The 17,718-nt window shown below is 34.0% G+C and overlaps 1 protein-coding gene across 3 annotated transcripts in view; it reads left to right on the top strand.

The window, feature by feature from the left end:
- The window catches only part of LOC145694945 (protein BANP-like), a 64,427-nt gene that overhangs the window by 27,269 nt on the left and 19,440 nt on the right, over positions 1–17,718 (top strand). For all 3 annotated transcript variants that reach the window (XM_081771731.1, XM_081771732.1, XM_081771733.1), the window contains exons 4-5: positions 840–987; positions 14,327–14,467. In XM_081771731.1, the coding sequence (XP_081627857.1) occupies positions 840–987; positions 14,327–14,467 (289 nt within the window). The remainder of the gene's footprint in view (positions 1–839; positions 988–14,326; positions 14,468–17,718) is intronic.

The following is a 17,718-nucleotide window of genomic DNA, read 5'->3' as shown; positions in this document are numbered from 1 at the left end:
TCCGAAGATGTCTGCAGCTAAACGGACGAAAATAATATACTTGAAAGTCAAATACTTTCGCGTTGAGAATTATTAAGATGTTTTATTATATTATGTTATTATCTTCGTATGTCACAAAGATTTTATCCAAGTACTATATTTGTCGATGTAAAAAGTACACTTCTTTCCTTAGAGAATAAGATCAAAAATAGTATGCGTCGTACTCGGAGATTTTAATTATTTCAATTCAACATGTATTCCCGGTTCTGTGTTATTTGATGTCTTCTTTGTTTTCTTTACAGTATAACAGCATTCCAGCTACATACATTTCAGTGACTCGGTAAATGTAGTTTCGATACGATTGCTGTATTTACCGTTTCTTAGTATGTATGCTTTTCTCTGAAAGCACATGCGCATACGATTCCGCATATGTTCCTTGCTAATATGTCATTTTTTATTCAAACAAATGCAAATGTAGTGAAAATATTTTATTTTCTTAAAATTGAATTACGATAATAGGATGCGTCTTATATGCCGACAAATACAGGCTATTGAAATTGTTGTTACGCATAAAAAATTGTATAATTGTGTACTGTCTTGGCCTACTAGAAGATGCAATATGTTAAAGGAAAAGTGGCTTCTTCACTCGTAATTCTAAACTCTTATCCTTATTAATTTGTGTAACTGTTACTCTTAAGACCTCACTAATTATATTAACTTGTAAATAAATCTTAAATGGTGTTACACACTTTAATAAATGTATGTGCGCCACTTACCTTTTAGACTGACTAACATGGTTATATATGTAAAGTGTTTTATATTCGTTAAAAGTTTGTCTTTTAAAAAATCTTATTTTCTAGTGATCTTCTACATATTAATACTTTCTGTCACACACCTGAAAAAATGGCTTTGACGTTGTTGGACTACCTTTTTCCACGTGAAGTTCTTGCAGTATCTAACTTGTCGGGAAAAGGAAGACATGGAAAGAAACAGTTGGATCCTCTAATGGTAAATGGCATTAATGTTACGAATATTATGCATTAATTGTATTATATGCATGTTAAAGGAAATATGTTTTAATATGTATTAGTAGACAAAATAATATTTGACTGATAACCTCAAAGAAGTCAAACATTCAAAGAAATGAGAAAAATACTCATAAGATAAACTCTTCTGTGCTCTAGTTTCTATATTCCATAATGCTTGTGATTCTTCCTTCTTGAATTTATTTTCTTTATCTCGACTTTTCACATTTTCTTTTCTCACAGTCTTATGTTCTCGATTATATTTTCTCTTCTCAGTCTTATGTTCTTATATTTTTTCTTCTCACAGTCTTGCGTTTTCATTCAAATATATTCTGCTGGTCTGGACTATATTTCAGACGTTATGTGTGATTATAGTATTCGGAACCCCTTAATCCTTAGTTTGTGTTATAATTTAACTACATAGTAGTTTACCTTTATTTCATTTCTTATTTAATTTTTTTAAAATTTATTTCGTTCAGATATTTCTACCATTGTTTTCTGTTTCCTTGCAGTTTTCACCTGCCTATGCTATCCTTATTCCTGGACTTTATACCGCATTTATATGTGAATCCCTGGATTTTTTCGTAATATTTACATTGAAGGTGCTATGTGTTACTAAAATGTACATGATGTAAGTTTGTGGTTGTTACCATTCTAGTTTGAACGTACTATATATATGCGTATTTTATTATTATTATTATAATGTTTAGGTCATTTTGTAAGCATTACAGAAATTTTTCCGAATGAATTCAAAATATATTTTTGGCAATTTTTTTCAGTTCACTAAATTCAGTTTTTATAACTAATAAGGGATAGTTGCAGGGTGTACATCTGAAATTCATGGCAACTTTTTTGTCACTTTAGATTTTAATAAGAGTTGATTTCAACTACATATCAGCTCAACAAAGTTCTGGGTACATTCGGAAGTTAGTAGACATGAAGGATAATGTATTTAAAAAAAAAAAAAAAAAAAAAAAAAAAAGGTGGAAATGTAATTCAAAGTTAACTTTGTAGAAACTGTCGTAAATACTGCCTGCTCCCTGGGTATTTTCTGTTAGTAACAATGAAATGTTTACAATGAAAACGATTTCATGCGCATTGCATTTACTAATATTGAATGTTAGATTGAAATCAAATTCAGATTTGAAATATGATTTAACTCGATTAAATATCGATCGAAATAAGTCAGAACAAAAATATGTTCACCGGTTCGTACGACATGTGTAATTTTACTGTTACCAGGAGGCTGCAGTGGCTGAATAGTAGAGAATTCTCCTCTGGCCGTGCAGTCCATGATTCGATCCCATTTCGCACCAAGTGGACTTTGTTGTGGTCAAACACCATGTGCGTGGATTTTCTCGGGATTCTCCCGTTACCTCCGACTTTTCTTCATTGTACTATTTCGGTCCTTCTTTTCATTATCGTCTCCTTTATCCTACAGGGCATAACTGTGGAAAGTAAAACAGAAAGATGATTTCATTTTCATTTTTGTACCGATCCATATTTACATGTTGCGTAGCTAAATGAATTCTGAAGCGGATATATATATATATATATATATATATATATATATATATACGTGGTGATTGGAAAGTTTTAAGACAGTTGGCAACACTGCTCAGGAGGAGTAGATATAATCGTCCGTTAGCATGGAAGCGGTGGCTTGGTGTGTCCTAGAGACATGTTGAAACATGCACCGAGATATCTTTATTCAGTACGGCGTAGCAATCAGTTGAGTGCGGGCGTGTGTGTGTCTTGGCGGATTTTTTAAGTGCGCAAAATGGACGAAAAATTGGGACAACGTGTTTGTGTGAAATTTTGTTTTAAAAGTGGGAAATCTGCTTCGGAGACTTACGAACTCTTAAAAGCAGCTTTTGGAGACAAATGTCGGAGCCGGTCAAACGTGTTGATCTGGTTTCACAGATTCAAAGCTGGCCGCGAGTCAGTAGAGGATGACCCCCGGTCTGGCCGGCCTTCAACATCAATAACTAACGAAAACATTGCGAAAGTTGGCGATTTAATGCGCTCGAACGTAGACTTACAATTAGGGAAATGGTTGAAGACCTGAATTTAAGTTTCTATGTGGTTCAGTCAATTTTAACTGATGATTTGAACATGCGTCGAATGTCCGCGAAATTCATTCCAAAAGTGTTGTCACACGAGCAAAAACAACACAGACTTGAAGTATCCCAAGAACTCTTTAATCGAGCAGAAATGGACTCAGATTTCTTGAATAGGGATAATAACAGGTGATGAATCATGCATTTATGTGTATCACCCAGAAACAAAGGCACAATCTTCTCAGTGGAAGAGCTCAGATTCACCAAGACCAAAGAAAGCGCGACAAAGTCGGTTGAATGTGAAGACAATGTTGATGTTTTTATTCGATTCAAAGGCTATCGTGCATTATGAATTTGCCCCTAGAGGCAGACAGTCAACCAGGAATACTACAAAAGTGTCCTTCAGCGTCTGCGCGAAAATGTGCCTCTGGAAAGAAAAAGATTAGATTCTTCACCATGACAATGCACCAGTGCATTGTACGTTCTCGATCCAGGGCAAATTCAACATTCCCCAGATTTGGCCCTGGCCGACTTCGACCTCTTACCTAAATTAAAATTGTCATTGAATGGGAAGAGATTTCACTAAGTGAGGACATTCAAGCAAATACGGAGAGAGTGCTTCACATCATCACGGAAAATAATTTTCAGGAATGCTTCCAGAAGTGGAAACACCCTTGGAATCGGTGTGTTCATTCAGTAGGGGACTTTGAAGAAGATCCATGACAACAGCCTGTAAGTACTGCTATTTTTAAATTACAAGCCCAGTCTTAAAACTTTCCAATCACACCTCGTATAATATGTATTTTCACTAAGTGCTTTATCATATAGGGACAAGAAGTAGAAAAGGAAGGAAGGGTTATAGAACATGCAACTAGCTGTGAAGCGTCCAGGTGGATTCTTTGTTATGCAGGGTCGCGTGATAATGTTACCAGGTTGAAAGTACAGTCTAAATGGGATGGGTGGATTAGAAAAAATGGAGGAGGGAGAAGGAATAATAAGTGAAGAAGAAAATTTCTTTACGTGTATAAGGAAAGATAAATAATGAAAATAAATAAATGGATAAAGAAATTGCCCAAAAGAAATTGGTATATTAAATATGAAGAATGATAATGATTAAAAAATGATGGGAAATAAACAGAATGAAAGTGTGTAGGAAAAATAATTATAAAAAGGAAAAAAATGAAAAGAAATGTATGGAAAACGGAGTGAGTTTAGTGTGGTATGATATTATAATCCGGTTCTCGGATAAGACTGTAAGTCTTCCCATCTGTTCTTGAGGATCTAGAAGTCTAGGATGAGAATTTTTTAAATTATGTGTAAATGTGGTCAGTTGTACTATTGTGAGGAGTTGTGTGTCCTGCATAAATGGAGAATTTGAGTGCGTGCTGCGGGTGAGGATTGCTGATTGTTCATGCAAATCGAAAGAGGCGTTAGAATTTCCTCAGTGTAGAAGGCTGGAACTAGATGCATTTAAGGATGTAAGAATTGCAACAACTATCATGATGTGATAGGGTGTTTGGAAGATTAAACTTTTATTAAAGATCGGGCAAGTTTAACATATTTGAGTTTCTGTCATTTCTTGGGCATGGAGGTTTCGAGATTCTTTTGTAAACCATTTTAGGGTGATCGGGAAAACTTAACGGTTTCAGATGAATTGTAAGTATGCAGTAAGCAAAATCCATTTGTTTATGTATGAAATAGTGGCTAGGATTGTATTGTCTAAGGAAGGTTGAAGTATAGGATGGTTTGCAGGTTTTTTTTTTTTTTTTTCCTTTCTTTTTGGTGAGGATTTTTGCACGACAGAATTGTTTGCTGGAGGGTTGAGGAGGTATTCCATTTGAGTACTGACAAATGGATCTTGAGGTAGTTGTTGAGAGGGAGTGTGGTGGAACAGATATGAGTTTCCCCAAATGGCTAAGGCATAGGGTGGGGAGCGTTTGTTGTGACGGTAGGAGCTCATGAATTAGAGGTATTGAATATTGTTGATAGGTTTCATGTGTACATCAGTTTCAGAATATTCATTCTCCAGCCTGACGTCCACATCAAGGAAGATGACTATCCACTTGCTATTTAGAAAACTGTAGGAATAATTCACGTACTGTTTGGGCTTGAGACCATATTAGAAAAATGTCTATGAATCGAAGCCAGAATAATTTTAAGTGGTAATGGGTGGATAATTTGATGTTCTAGGTGCACAATGAATAGAATGAAGTATGAGGCAAAGTTACGCAATGCTCATGACAGTGTAACGGAATAATTTGCTTTGCAACGGACCTCATAAATTATATTAAAGATTGCATAATTCTAAGGGGAAGGATCTAGATATAATATTTGTGGTAGAAGCTCCTTTCATTTGAAGTGATTAAAGTAGACCTGCACAAACATGTTGTGAATTTGTAATTTGTTACTTTGCTGTATGTTTTTGTTGCTTTTCCTGTTTTCGTTGTGTTTTCGATGTACAATTAACCTACTGCATAACGGCGGACAATTACTTGATCTGCGCCTATGTATACTTTACAATTTCATGATTAATTTCAAGAACCTTAGAAATACCCTATGCTTTAATATTTATAAAAGAATTCCTCAAAATTTTACTGTTACTTGTTTACTTAACTTTTTGTATAAGTGTGGCTATTTTCATTCTGTACGTGCTTTTTAAAACCCGTGTGGCAAGCTCTACGTTTCGTAGATTCTGTCAACGAAAGAAAAAGTTGTTGATGTTAGAAAAGGGGAAACGCGGACGATACACAGTGTGTGTGGCGTGCTGCTTTATAAAATTGTAAATATAATTTTAGCGATTTTATACTTCATTGTCTATATAAGTAAATCGTTACTACAATGGTACGTTCCATATTAAATTTCTTATTGCATAAAATGACCATTGAAACATCGGGTATGTAAAATTATCGCGAATTATGTTCCTAAGCGGATTAGGATTAACGTGCTTAGCGTGCCTTATTTAGAAAACAAAACAATGCAGTAATGAAGATTAATGTGGTGCTTGTAATTTTGGAAAATGTACCAGAAAATAAAATTTAGTGGTCAAAACATTCAGTTTTGGCTTGTGGGAGCATAAGGAACATGAGTCATTAGCACAGATTGCTCTAAAACTTTTGGTTCGTCCAGGTAACAAATAATCAGAACATTTCCTGCAGTGTGTAGAAGGAAGCATAAATGCTGTTGTAGTGTTCTCGTTGCTCCAAAACTTAGTTAAAATTTGTTCTCGAAGTTCGTTTTCATATCTACGGTAATTTAGTAAGAATTCATGATTTAATGGTATTTATCATTAATTCGTGCCGCCTTTCGTCCCGATCTATTGATCAACAATGATCGCAGTATTCAAACTGCAAAATGACCAGAGTAGTATGCACTTTTCTCGCATAAATAAAAATCCGATACGCGTCACAAAAGGTTATTATACTTAGTTCAAAATAAATAAGTTTGTGTGTTATTAATTGAAGAAATTTCAAGTTCCATGTAGCAAGCAGTTACGAAAATTGCCTCAGCATCAATAACTATATGTCAGTGTTGTTTTGCAATATTCGGGAAATCAACAGTGACAAATAAAGTTAAAACTGGTTTTATATATCTGTAGCCAAATTTCCCTTTATATCTAGTATAGTTTCTCTTGTGTAATACCAACATATGTGAAATGTAGAATAAATTAATATTTCGTTTAAAAAAAAAAAAAAAAAAAAAAAATGAAGAACTAAAAATAGTAGTCAAGTATCCACAGGAGCATTGATATATACATATTTGAATTGAGACAGTAATGATATTGAAGAGGATTGGTGTCCATTCCTTCCTTTTTTCATTCTGTGCAAGATGCATGTGTTCATCTTCATAATTTCATCTGTAAATGTGCATTATTTCATAATCTATGGTGGAACATTCCCATTGGTGTTTTCAAGGTATATGTTAGGTTGAATGTATTAAAAGAGAATTCCCATCAGTTACGTGCTAGAAGTTCACGTGATGGCGGAACTGCTTGTAGTATTCTTTGTCGTTTTCATCATCATCTCTGCTGCAGCTGGATATCGAAGGAATGGTTGGACGTAGATATTTGTTCTCTTACGGTATTGTAGTCTTTGTATTAGAAATATTTTCCCCCTTCATATGGAAACATGAAATATTAACTATCATATACGAGATACTAGAATTGTTTCACTGCATCCGTGGATACTTGCTCACATTATTGAGATAAAGGAAATTATGAAATAATAGCTATCATAAGATACTAGATTTGTTTCATTATATTTGTGGGTACTTACTAGCCTAATTGAGATAAGCAAGATTTATACTTTGAATAAGATTCATTACAGATTAATATACAATGTGTTTAAATTAACCATTCACAGGTAAATACAGATTGTTTAAATACAAACTTCCTGACAAAAAAAAAAAAAAAAAAAAAAAAGTTCAGTTAATTGATGTAAAACATGTACTTCCTCAAAAACGACTAAGGTGATTTTAATCATATTTCATAAATAATCTGACAATATGACATGACTTATTTGTCCTGAAAAATCCACAAGAGATAGTAAATGAAATCTTTTAAGTTTTACGTCCCACGCTTATGCCGGTTAGGTAAAGGAGGCTGTGATAATGAAAAATGAGGAAATGATGGATTGAAGAAACGGGGAGAAAATTGATGTAAAACTATTGCAATTAATTGATGTAAAACTAAATAGTTTAAGTCAGAAGAATGGAAATTGAAATGACATTTTGTTCAAGTGTGTAGCTTCCAAGTAATTCGTTACGCATTATGCTGCACAAAGATTCAGAAATTTATCTTATTTCCTTATTTGTTGACTATTTGACAAAGAAATAAGCAATAAACAAATAACTTAATCAGATGATAGTTTGCGTTAATTTATTAATTACTAATTTATTGAGTTCCATGAAGAGAAGCCGTCGAACTCAAGAATCTGAATCTGGTACGTGGTTATGAAAACATAAATTAAGTTTATTTGCATTCTCTTTTGTTTTGGGCACACAATAGCTAATAAGTGAATTTATGTAAAAATAAATAAATAAAAAAAATCTACCTATTTTTTCGTTAAAATTTGAACAGTTTTTTTAATTAATTATAACATACACGCGGCGCGAGTAAAGTCAGATTGATGTTAGGCACTGTGTGTTAACGTTACAACAGTGCCGTTGCTTCGAAGATATTGGTTATTTTCGAATGCGAAATTGTTAATGACAAGTTCAGTTATGAATTATATCGAGGGTTTTGAGGATCGGAGTATGTTTATAAATTCTACAAGGGCAGTGACACCATAGGTAATTGAGATATTAATGTGTAATTAAGTTGTATACGATGGTTAAGATGGTGTTAGGAGGTAGAAGTTCGGTAAGATGGAAGAGCCTGGGCGTAGAGTTGGAAAAAATTTGATGACGTTCTTCTACAGTTGGAGTCAAGGAAAGCAGAAATTCTTTCGGTGTTCTACCACCAATGTAAACAATGAGTTTTCTTTCCTAGGTTGTCTACTTCGTCGATTTTAGGATGAAGATAGACTTCAGAAGTTTTTTGGTCATTGGAGTAACATGCAAGATGGTGGTGTGGGGGTAGGTTCTTGAGTGAAATTGGATTGTAATGAGGAAACCAGATTAAGTTCTGCAGAGCTTTGTAATAAAAGTGATTTAATAACTAATGTACAACTTGGAACCGGTAGTTCGAATAATCCATTACCGTTATGGTGGAGTACTTATCTGCAAGTTACAACCAAAAATCGAGACTGCCTGCATTTCGCAAGTGTAACATTATAGTGTGCGTGGAGGGTATTTGGGAAATAGAAATCAGCAATTTATTCGGAAATAAAAGATACAGATCTGCGCACTAAACCTTTTCGCTCCCATTTCTTAAAGTAAATGATATTATGTTGTAGTTATTATTGAAGCATTTTTATTAAGTTCGAACAAAATTACGTTCCCAGGAAACTTCGCTGAAAGAAAACTCCACCCTAAAAATAAACTAATGTTTGTGGGATTTTTCATGAGATACCTATATTAGGGTTATTAGTAAAATATTTTTTATATGGAACAATGCATGAGTTGTATTTGAGGAAGATGAAAAAAAAGGAAGTGTGCTACCGTTGTAAATATTTTCATGTGACGGAATTTACGCAACAATATAGGGTTACTAATGAAATATAATCGAAATCGACTGATTTGATTTTGAAAAAAATCTTTCAAGAACAAACATAACAGAAATATGAATTGTTCATGAGATTTTGAACTTCAAATTTCACTCCTAGAAATTTTCAATTTTGGAGTTGGACCACTTGGCACCCAAGCAATCCACATACACCTGGAAAACCTATATTTGGAATTTCAAAATCGTGGATAATACACAAAATTCGTGCTCACCAAATAAGTGGGAAACCTGACCTTGTAAATTTTTCAGGATAAATGAGCAACGCCACATTGTCAGATTATTAATGAAACATTTATATGTTTAAAATACGAAGAAAATCGCCCCCAAAAAAAACTCAACCCCAGGAATATACTATCCCTTGTGGTAAAGGCCGCGGTGGTTCAGTGGTAGAGCGTTCACCTCTGGTGTATGGAGTTCTTGGTTCAATCCCAGCTCGCGCCAAGTGAGCTTTGTGGTGGAGAAACACCGTCTGCATGAGTTTTCTCGGGGTTCTCCCGTTTTCTCCCCGTTTCTTCAATCCATCATTTCCTCATTTCTCATCATCACAGCCTCCTTTACCTAACCGGCATAATCGTGTGACGTAAAACTTAAAAGATTTCATTTACTATCTCTTGTGGATTTTTCCCAGGCTCTTCCATCTTACCGAACTTCTACCTCCTAACAGCATCTTAACCATCGTATACAACTTAATTACACATTAATATCTCAATTACCTATGGTGTCACTGCCCTTGTAGAATTTATAAACATACTCCGATCCTCAAAACCCTCGATATAATTCATAACTGAACTTGTCATTAACAATTTCGCATTCGAAAATAACCAATATCTTCGAAGCAAAGGCACTGTTGTAACGTTAACACGCAGCGCTTAACATCAATCTGACTTTACTCGCGCCGCGTGTATGTTATAATTAATTTTAAAAAATAACTGTTCAAATTTTAACGAAAAAAAAGGTAGATTTTTTTTATTTATTTATTTTTACATAAATTCACTTATTAGCTATTGTGTACCCAAAACAAAAGAATGCAAATAAACTTAATTTATGTTTTCATAACCACGTACCAAATTCAGATTCTTGAGTTCGACGGGTTCTCTTCATGGAACTCAATAAATTAGTAATTAATAAATTAACGCAAACTATCATCTGATTAAGTTATTTGTTTATTGCTTATTTCTTTGTCAAATAGTCAACAAATAAGGAAATAAGATAAATTTCTGAATCTTTGCGCAGCATAATGCGTAACGAATTACTTGGAAGCTACACACTTGAACAAAATGTCATTTCAATTTCCGTTCTTCTGACTTAAACTATTTAGTTTTACATCAATTAATTGAACAAAACTTTTTTTTTTTTTTTTTTTTTTGTCAGGAAGTTTGTATTTAAACAATCTGTATTTACCTGTGAATGGTTAATTTAAACACATTGTATATTAATCTGTAATGAATCTTATTCAAAGTATAAATCTTGCTTATCTCAATTAGGCTAGTAAGTACCCACAAATATAATGAAACAAATCTAGTATCTTATGATAGGTATTATTTCATAATTTCCTTTATCTCAATAATGTGAGCAAGTATCCACGGATGCAGTGAAACAATTCTAGTATCTCGTATATGATAGTTAATATTTCATGTTTCCATATGAAGGGGGAAAATATTTCTAATACAAAGACTACAATACCGTAAGAGAACAAATATCTACGTCCAACCATTCCTTCGATATCCAGCTGCAGCAGAGATGATGATGAAAACGACAAAGAATACTACAAGCAGTTCCGCCATCACGTGAACTTCTAGCACGTAACTGATGGGAATTCTCTTTTAATACATTCAACCTAACATATACCTTGAAAACACCAATGGGAATGTTCCACCATAGATTATGAAATAATGCACATTTACAGATGAAATTATGAAGATGAACACATGCATCTTGCACAGAATGAAAAAAGGAAGGAATTGACACCAATCCTCTTCAATATCATTACTGTCTCAATTCAAATATGTATATATCAATGCTCCTGTGGATACTTGACTACTATTTTTAGTTCTTCAATGTTGAAGGCCAACAGAAACTCAAATATGTTAAACTTGCCCGATCTTTAATAAAAGTTTAATCTTCCAAACACCCTATCACATCATGATAGTTGTTGCAATTCTTACATCCTTAAATGCATCTAGTTCCAGCCTTCTACACTGAGGAAATTCTAACGCCTCTTTCGATTTGCATGAACAATCAGCAATCCTCACCCGCAGCACGCACTCAAATTCTCCATTTATGCAGGACACACAACTCCTCACAATAGTACAACTGACCACATTTACACATAATTTAAAAAATTCTCATTCTAGACTTCTAGATCCTCAAGAACAGATGGGAAGACTTACAGTCTTATCCGAGAACCGGATTATAATATCATACCACACTAAACTCACTCCGTTTTCCATACATTTCTTTTCATTTTTTTTCCTTTTTTATAATTATTTTTCCTACACACTTTCATTCTGTTTTATTTCCCATCATTTTTTAATCATATATATATAATATATATACACAGGGTGGTAGGTAACTCCACCGAAAAACCTTGGGAGAGGATTCCTTATATGAAATGAAAGAAAAAAGTTATAATAAACATGGGCCGGAAAAGTCTCCTTTCAGAGTTATGATCCATTGAAAATTCAAAAAATCACTTTTAAAAACTCCCTAACTTAGAAAGTGTAGGACCTATCCCAAGTGGTTTAAGGAATTACACAGAAACTCATATGTGCTCAATCCAAACATCCATAGTAAGACTATTCATGGGTTTGGATTGATTGTTTTAACAAAAGAGACACTGACCAAAGCTTAAAAACCACTTTATTTTAAATTATAATTTGTAACTGTTTCGGATATCTAGCATATCCTTCTTCAGACACTGTCGAAATTAATGAAAAGAATTTAAACTTTGACAACATTTATATATATGTCTGTATTTTCATTAATTTCGATAGTGTCTGAAGAAGGATATGCTAGATATCCGAAACTGTTACAAATTATAATTTAAAATAAAGTGGTTTTTAAGCTTTGGTCAGTGCCTCTTTTGTTAAATATCCATGTTTTACCATCCTCCGTTATCGGTGAAAGGAACTGTAGAAAGGAAGTTGAAGTATAGGGATGCTCCTTTAAGTACTTTTGGTGCGTTCGTTTCGCTGGTACTGGTAAATTCTGAAACATGGATATTTAGATAGAGCGTATACCAGTGTCTGTGTAATTCCTTAAACCGCTTGGGATAGGCCCTATAGTTTCTAAGCCAGGGCGTTTTAAAACGTGATATTTCGAATTTTCTGTAGTTCATAACTCTAAAAGGAGACTTTTTTGACTCATGTTTATTAAAACTTTTTTCTTTCATCTCGTATAATGAACCACCTCCCAATTTTTTTCGGTGGAGTTAGTTATCACCCTGTATATATATATATATATATATATATATATATATATATATATATATGCTGCTTCTTGTGCTTTTAGTTAATTTGTCTCATACGACGTTTAGAAGTTTATATACCTCTATGTTTATCATATAATCGGGGATAATTGGATGCATCTAGAAATGTTTTCTTCGTCTTTTTATTTTCCATCTTTGATAAATTAATAGCGTCAGTGCTAAGTCATAGTTAATTTAGCAGTAAACGACAAGTGGCACCTGCTTGTCAACGCGGCCCAAGCGGCACATGGCCGCTCAATAGCCACTCCGTGTGAAGACAGATTGAATCTACCGTGCTAGGGCGACATTTTGCTGCCCATGTTTGATCACGCTAACTGTAACGGTATTTCCATCCTCGTCTTGAAAGAAGTAAGGCTCTATCACTCCATCAATCCAAAATCCACATGATTCAGTAACTCGTCGTGGATGCAGGGTGTCTCTGATTTCTCGAGGATTTTCTGTCGCCCAAATGTGACAGTTTTGTTTGTTGATAACACCGTTCATATAAAACTGCTTCGTCACTGAATATTATTTATCTTTGTATCTTCATCCGCCTGTTGCATCCCCTAAACCTATTCGGCAAAGTTTCTCCTCTAAAAATGACATTTGATTTCAATTTTTGATCTACCTGAATTTTATGCGTATGCATGTGCAGATCTCCGTGAAAATACGATGTAGTGAACTTTTGAACTGTTTATCTGCTGTGAACGACACCGAGCACATTTTTTGGGACTTGCGGGCAATAATGATTTAAAAGCAGACAGGCTGGATCGAGAACGTGGTGATTTAATGTCTGCTACCGAGCCTGGGTTCTCAAATCTGCGAACTGTTCCGTTAGGTGAACTTTCACGTCCAAAGATCGCACAAAGCTTTCTAACAGTCTGTGCATAACACTCACCATTCATGAAATAAGTTTCCATAATCAAAACTCGGTGTACCTTTGTGCTGGATGTTGACTAAGCTGTAAAATGAACTGACATTGATAAAATTCAAGTGTTATCAGGTCAAATCGAACTCGACATTCTTAAATTGGAATATCTACCTGTTGTAAGCATGTAAAAATATTTTCCGTTTTCTAGAAGTATGACGTCTTTTTGGACATTAAATCCGGCGTTCTTGTTGGACACCCTTTAGAACAAATACTCACTAATAGCTGCAAGCGCATGATACTAATAAGGGATACAATTTATACACTTGTTAGTTACAAATTGTTGCGAACACGAGAATAAGTTATAATACTTTGTGGCTAGAAATCGTTTTTGAAATTTCCACAAAGGATTCATAGAACTTACTCAATATGAATATTTTTTTCTAAAATAGAAATTTGGAAAAATTGGGAGCTAAAATGGCTTTATACTTACCACACAATCTGCAATACTGGATATCAATATTGATACAGTATTTATACTCATAGCAGAATTGAAAACAGAAAAGGAAATTGAATTATATATATTTAAGAAATTACATTTTTCTACCTTTTGAAGAGGAGAACAGTAATATCTACTGTCACTCACGTTTATTTCTTAAGAAACATAATATTATTATTGATATGTACAGGATATATATTGAACTATGAATATACTTGTGTTTAGCGAGTTTTGAAGTACTTAACCGGAAACTTTTTTGTCTTCCGCAGATTTATGGAATTCGCTGTCATTTGTTACATAAATTTAATATTACAGAAAAGGATTGGTATAGAATAAAGCAGAACATGGATTCTAAATGTAGAACAGCTTTCAGGAAAAAAGCGAAAGGGCTTCCACTTGGAGGTATAAAGGTAAGAAAAACAATTTGTTCTTTGTTATTTACTTCAGACTTGTAATAGATTGGTCAGATATAAACATGAGTAATTATATCACAATATTGCGAGCGGTGATTATATTCAATGAGAAAAAAGCAGAAAGGCTATTACGCACCGCAAAAAAATATGTAGCAGAATTTTCTTGTACATGCAACAGGTAGCGCTTTCGGAAGATGCAACTTCCTTCTTCAGCCTGTGGTAGACTTCAAAAAGGATAAAAAGCATGAAGGGAGGTTAAAAAATGGTTGAAAGGTTAGGATATGTAAAAAACAAATCTTCTGTCAAACATTAAAACACACGGAAATAGAAACTCACTGACATTGAACACTGGTGTTCACTGTTTTCTGTTCTTGCTTTCTAATTGGTGAAAGTATGTAGTGAAAAGATTACTCCAAATAATATTTATTTTTCCTGTATCCAGGTTAAGTGATGGTCTTTCTTTGTGAATATTATATGATTCTTTAATGTTTCGTTCCGTTCTGTTTTTGCTTTTTCATTTAAACATGATTCCACGATATGATGGTTATAATCTCTAAGATGCGTTGCTAGACCGGATAACTGTTGCGGATTACGAGATTTCGAGATACGAACGTGCTTAGTTATTCTAGTATAAATGTTCCTTTTTGTTTGACCTATATACACTTTATCACATTGACATTTCACCCGATAGACGCTATTGCTTTGTAAAGGGTCAGTAAAAAATGCTTTAAAATTTGTTGTGTATTTATCTATAGATTTTGGAGAAACTTCTGAAATTTTGATGTGTCTTTGGAGAATCTTCTTGATTTTTGCTGAAAAATGTGGCACCAAAGGGACATCTATCCATCTGTCAGTTACGGCGTCTGTTGTTGGTTAATGGTGGGTGCCGACAATCTCCTGTTGTACCCGTTTGTACCATTTTAACAATAAAGATTTTTGAAAACCATTTTCGTGTCCAGTTTGTAATAAATACTGTATTTCCTTGTTGAGATCCTCAGAGAGGTCTGAAAGTAAAAGAGCTTTCTTAAAAAAACTTTTTCCAAATATTTAATTTCTGAAGCCATGAATGTGATGATTTGAAGTTAATATATTTTGTACCAGCAGAAGGTTTGCGGTATATCGAAGTAACAATTCATTGTTATGTCTTTTAATGGTATTGTCAAGAAAGTTAAGAGCACCATTTTCTTCAAATTCCTTCGTAAATTTTATTCTTGGGTGAATATGATTAAACTCATCGAACAGTTATTTTGTTCTTGAGGGTCCTTGTACAAAATCAAAGTATCATCAGCATATCGAAAATATCTAATACAAGGATATTTGTTTCAAACTTGCCTAGTACCAAATTAGAAAGTATTGGAGAAAGGGACCCATAGCCAATCCATCGTCCTGTCGAAAAATGGTGTTTTCAAATTGGAAGAAATTGTTTCTTAGACAAAAGGGTATTAGTCAAGAGATTAATTGGATTTCGTATGGGTTCACTTTTAGTTTAAGTAAAGTCATTTCCACTCCAGCAGTGTACACTGTCAGTAAGTTTCTATTCCCGTGTGTTTTAATGTTTGACAGATTTGTTTTTTTACATATTCTAACCTTTTAACCATTTCTTAACCTTCCTTCATGTTTTTTAAATCCTTTTTGAAGTCTACCACAGGCTGAAGAGGAAAGTTGCATCTTCCGAAAGCGCTACCTGTTGCATGTAGAAGAAAATTCTGCTACATATTTTTTGCGGTGAGTAATAGCCTTTCTGCTTTTTTCTCAATGAGTAATTATGTTTCGTAACAAATAGCACTCTGCGGAAATAAGAACACTTTCAAAGTCTTAACTGGAAGACCAATCGGAGAAAGACCATTAGGAAGACCTAGGCGCAGATGGGAAGACAATATTAAGATGTATCTCGCTGAAATAGGAATACAAAGTAGTAACTGGATCCAGTTGGCTAAGGGTAGAAGTCAGTGGAGAGCTTTTATGAACGCGGCATTGAACCTCTGGGTTCCATAGACCATAGAGTTAGTTAGTTAGTTAGATTGTGTACCGCAGAGCACACCTCCAGTTTAAGTAAACATCAATATTGAGCACTTTCTAGAAAGAAAGAAATAAAAGAGAAAATAAAAGAAGAGCAATTTGGATATTTTATGTCTCCCCGTTTTCTTCCTTACAGAGGAATTCCCGAAAAATATTCCCTTACTTTTAATTAAGAGTTTATATATCGAATTCTATACCTCCAACTGGAGTATTTTTAGATTGCTTATTTTCTGAATAAAGAAAAAGAAATTTGGATATGATAGAAATGTTAATCTTTACAATTTTTTATTAACATTGAAGCGTATATTTCTTTAATTTTTAATTATAAACTTATTTACCAAAATTGGCATATCCATGTTAAACGAATCCTTACATTCGGTACTTTGAAAATAAAGAAAATAAAGGGAAATTTGAATATAGAAATGACTCCCTGAGGAGCGAAACTGTTTGAAATGCTGAAACATACTTTTAATTAAAAGCCTAAATGCCAAATTCCACACTTCCGACTTAGGGAATGAAATTTGAATATTAGACAAGCAGTATCCCTTTCCTCCTTAGAAGCGAAATTTCGAAAACACTGAAAGAGTATTTCCTTGTTTTCAATGAAGAGCATCGCATTTCTGAGTCGTTGAATGGTCTTCATGTTACCCTGATTTATCACCATTCGATTATTTTTCCCTTTGTGCTATTTGAAGGATATGGTCTACTGCTACCAACGTGACAATGTAAAGGAATCGCGGTTCTTCTTATTATTATTTTAGATCATTTACAATAATTCCTTAAGATTTACTCCATTGATCTAATAAGCATGAAGGAGTCGTTGGTCTATTTGTATTTTAAAGAGACGGGACTTTAAATACTCACAAGGTGCGTCGAACGGTTTTAGGAGTTACGTGTAATGCGATTGGTTGGTGACGAGTAGAACTGATAAGGATACGCTAAAAAGCTTTTGGCTTTGGTATACATAGAACCGGGATTTTTGACGTGTCACTTCGATTAAAATGGTATCCTAAGGGGAAGGAAGGGCATCAAAATGTACGTCAAAATAGAGTATCTCACGAGCTTTCATGTTACAGATTTGAAACTTGAAATACGAAGCCCTTAAATAAATGGACGTACCCAGCGTTTCAAAAAATTCCGCTTCTAAGGGGTAGCGAAGAAGGCGATTTCTATAATATTTTTCTCAATATATAAAAACGATATCGACGTTCTCTCTCTTCACTATTACG

The sequence above is a fragment of the Thermobia domestica genome, chromosome 9 (genome assembly GCF_964235325.1).
Source record: "Thermobia domestica chromosome 9, izTheDome1.hap1.1, whole genome shotgun sequence".
NCBI lineage: Eukaryota > Metazoa > Arthropoda > Insecta > Zygentoma > Lepismatidae > Thermobia > Thermobia domestica.
This window is presented reverse-complemented; position numbering and strand designations above follow the sequence as displayed.